General features: G+C 49.5%; 1 protein-coding gene across 1 annotated transcript; it reads left to right on the forward strand.

Annotated features, from left to right (window-relative positions):
- Window positions 1–279: 279 nt before the first annotated feature.
- On the forward strand, window positions 280–1175 carry LOC105820808 (keratin-associated protein 11-1). Its single transcript, XM_012657369.1, has one exon. It carries the CDS (start codon window positions 305–307, stop codon window positions 791–793), a length of 489 nt encoding a protein of 162 aa, XP_012512823.1. The 5' UTR covers window positions 280–304; the 3' UTR covers window positions 794–1175.
- Window positions 1176–1512: the final 337 nt, after the last annotated feature.

Genomic DNA, 1512 nt, shown 5'->3' on the forward strand with positions numbered 1-1512 from the left:
TGACCAATGGCTTTGAAGCTGTCAAGCAACCTTCTTAATAGACTAAGTACAGTACTAAAGACTTATGATTTAGCTACCAAACTACTAAACTTTCTTTATGAGGGTGAAGGCTTCTCAAGAGACAATTAATCTGTAGATTCACAAGATGTTCTAAGGCAAGCTGGTCTATGCCAAAGAAGCCAGGGAGATTGGGGAGAGAGCCCTGCCCACCAGCAAGGATATATAAAAGCTCAGGAGCCTGAAGTGGCATTCACCATTCAGACGGGAACTTCAGCAAGGTACCTGCAGCCCTCTGTCCGACATCATGTCCTTCAACTGCTCCACAAGAAATTGCTCTTCCAGGCCAGTGGGTGGACGCTGCACTGTCCCAGTGGCTCCAGTTGCCACAGCTTCAACCACGGAAGCTGACTGCCTGAGTGGCATCTATTTGCCCAGTTCCTTCCAAACTGGCTCTTGGCTCCTGAATCACTGTCAGGAGTCTTGTGAGCCCACTGTTTGCCAGCCAACCTGTTACCAGCGAACCCCTTGCGTCTCCAGCCCGTGCCAGGTGACTTGCTCTCGACAAACCACCTGTGTCTCCAATCCCTGTTCGACTACCTACACCCGGCCAATCAACTTTGTCACCAGTGGCTGTCGGCCCCTGGCAGGCATCTCTACTGTGTGCCAACCAGTGGGAGGAGTCTCTACTGTCTGCCAACCAGCGGGAGGAGTCACTACTGTCTGCCAACCTGCCTGTGGGGTCTCCAGGACGTACCAGCCGTCCTGTGTGTCCAGCTGCCGAAGAACCTGCTAAGTGTGTACGAGCCAGTGAGAGAATCAAGACTCCATCACCTGCCAGCTGTGCTTCCAGGGTCTTCCAGCATGCTGCCTGCCTCCGAAGAACTCTTCATTGCTGACCTCTATGCTGACTGCCTGATTGCTGGCTCCTAGCCATGCATTCACTGCCTTTGGCACTCTAAAGCTTTTCTGGCCAGCACCAAGCTTATTTTAAGGGTGCTGTGTATGCCTCTGGATCTTTCCAGAAGCTTTACTACCCATGCCCCAGTCTCTCATGCTTTTGACATGTTTTGACCTTGCTGCTGCCGTATCTCCTGGCTTCTGCTTTTGTGTCTCTGTAAAAGGGACCTTGTCTCACTATGTATTTCTCAATAAATCTGTATTCGTTGGCATTGCAAGCAAATGTATGTCTCAACAGAGTTCTTTATTTGCAAGGGTTTTGCTGTCTACGAATCATCCTTTGCTGAGCAGGGACTGATTTTCTTTTCTGAGCCTAGAGTATGGGCTTAGTCATTGTGCTGCATGACCACGCGAGGGATTATTTTTTTTTATTTTTTAAATTTTTTTTTTTATTTCAGCATATTATGGGGGTACAGATGTTTAGGTAACGTATGTTGCTCTTGCCCCCCCCTCCTCCCCTAAGTCCGAATTTCAAATATGTCCATCCTTCGGGTGGTGTGCTTTGCACTCTTTGTGTATGCAAATACCCGTCCCCTCCTCCCTCCTCCCCCCTCC

The sequence above is a fragment of the Propithecus coquereli genome, unplaced genomic scaffold, assembly GCF_000956105.1.
Source record: "Propithecus coquereli isolate 6110/MARCELLA unplaced genomic scaffold, Pcoq_1.0 Scaffold54, whole genome shotgun sequence".
In the NCBI taxonomy this organism is placed as follows: Eukaryota; Metazoa; Chordata; class Mammalia; order Primates; family Indriidae; genus Propithecus; species Propithecus coquereli.

Bases quoted from the DNA above. Each gene is read 5' to 3' on its own strand.
- LOC105820808 (XM_012657369.1), top strand. From the start codon at position 305: ATGTCCTTCAACTGCTCCACAAGAAATTGCTCTTCCAGGCCAGTGGGT.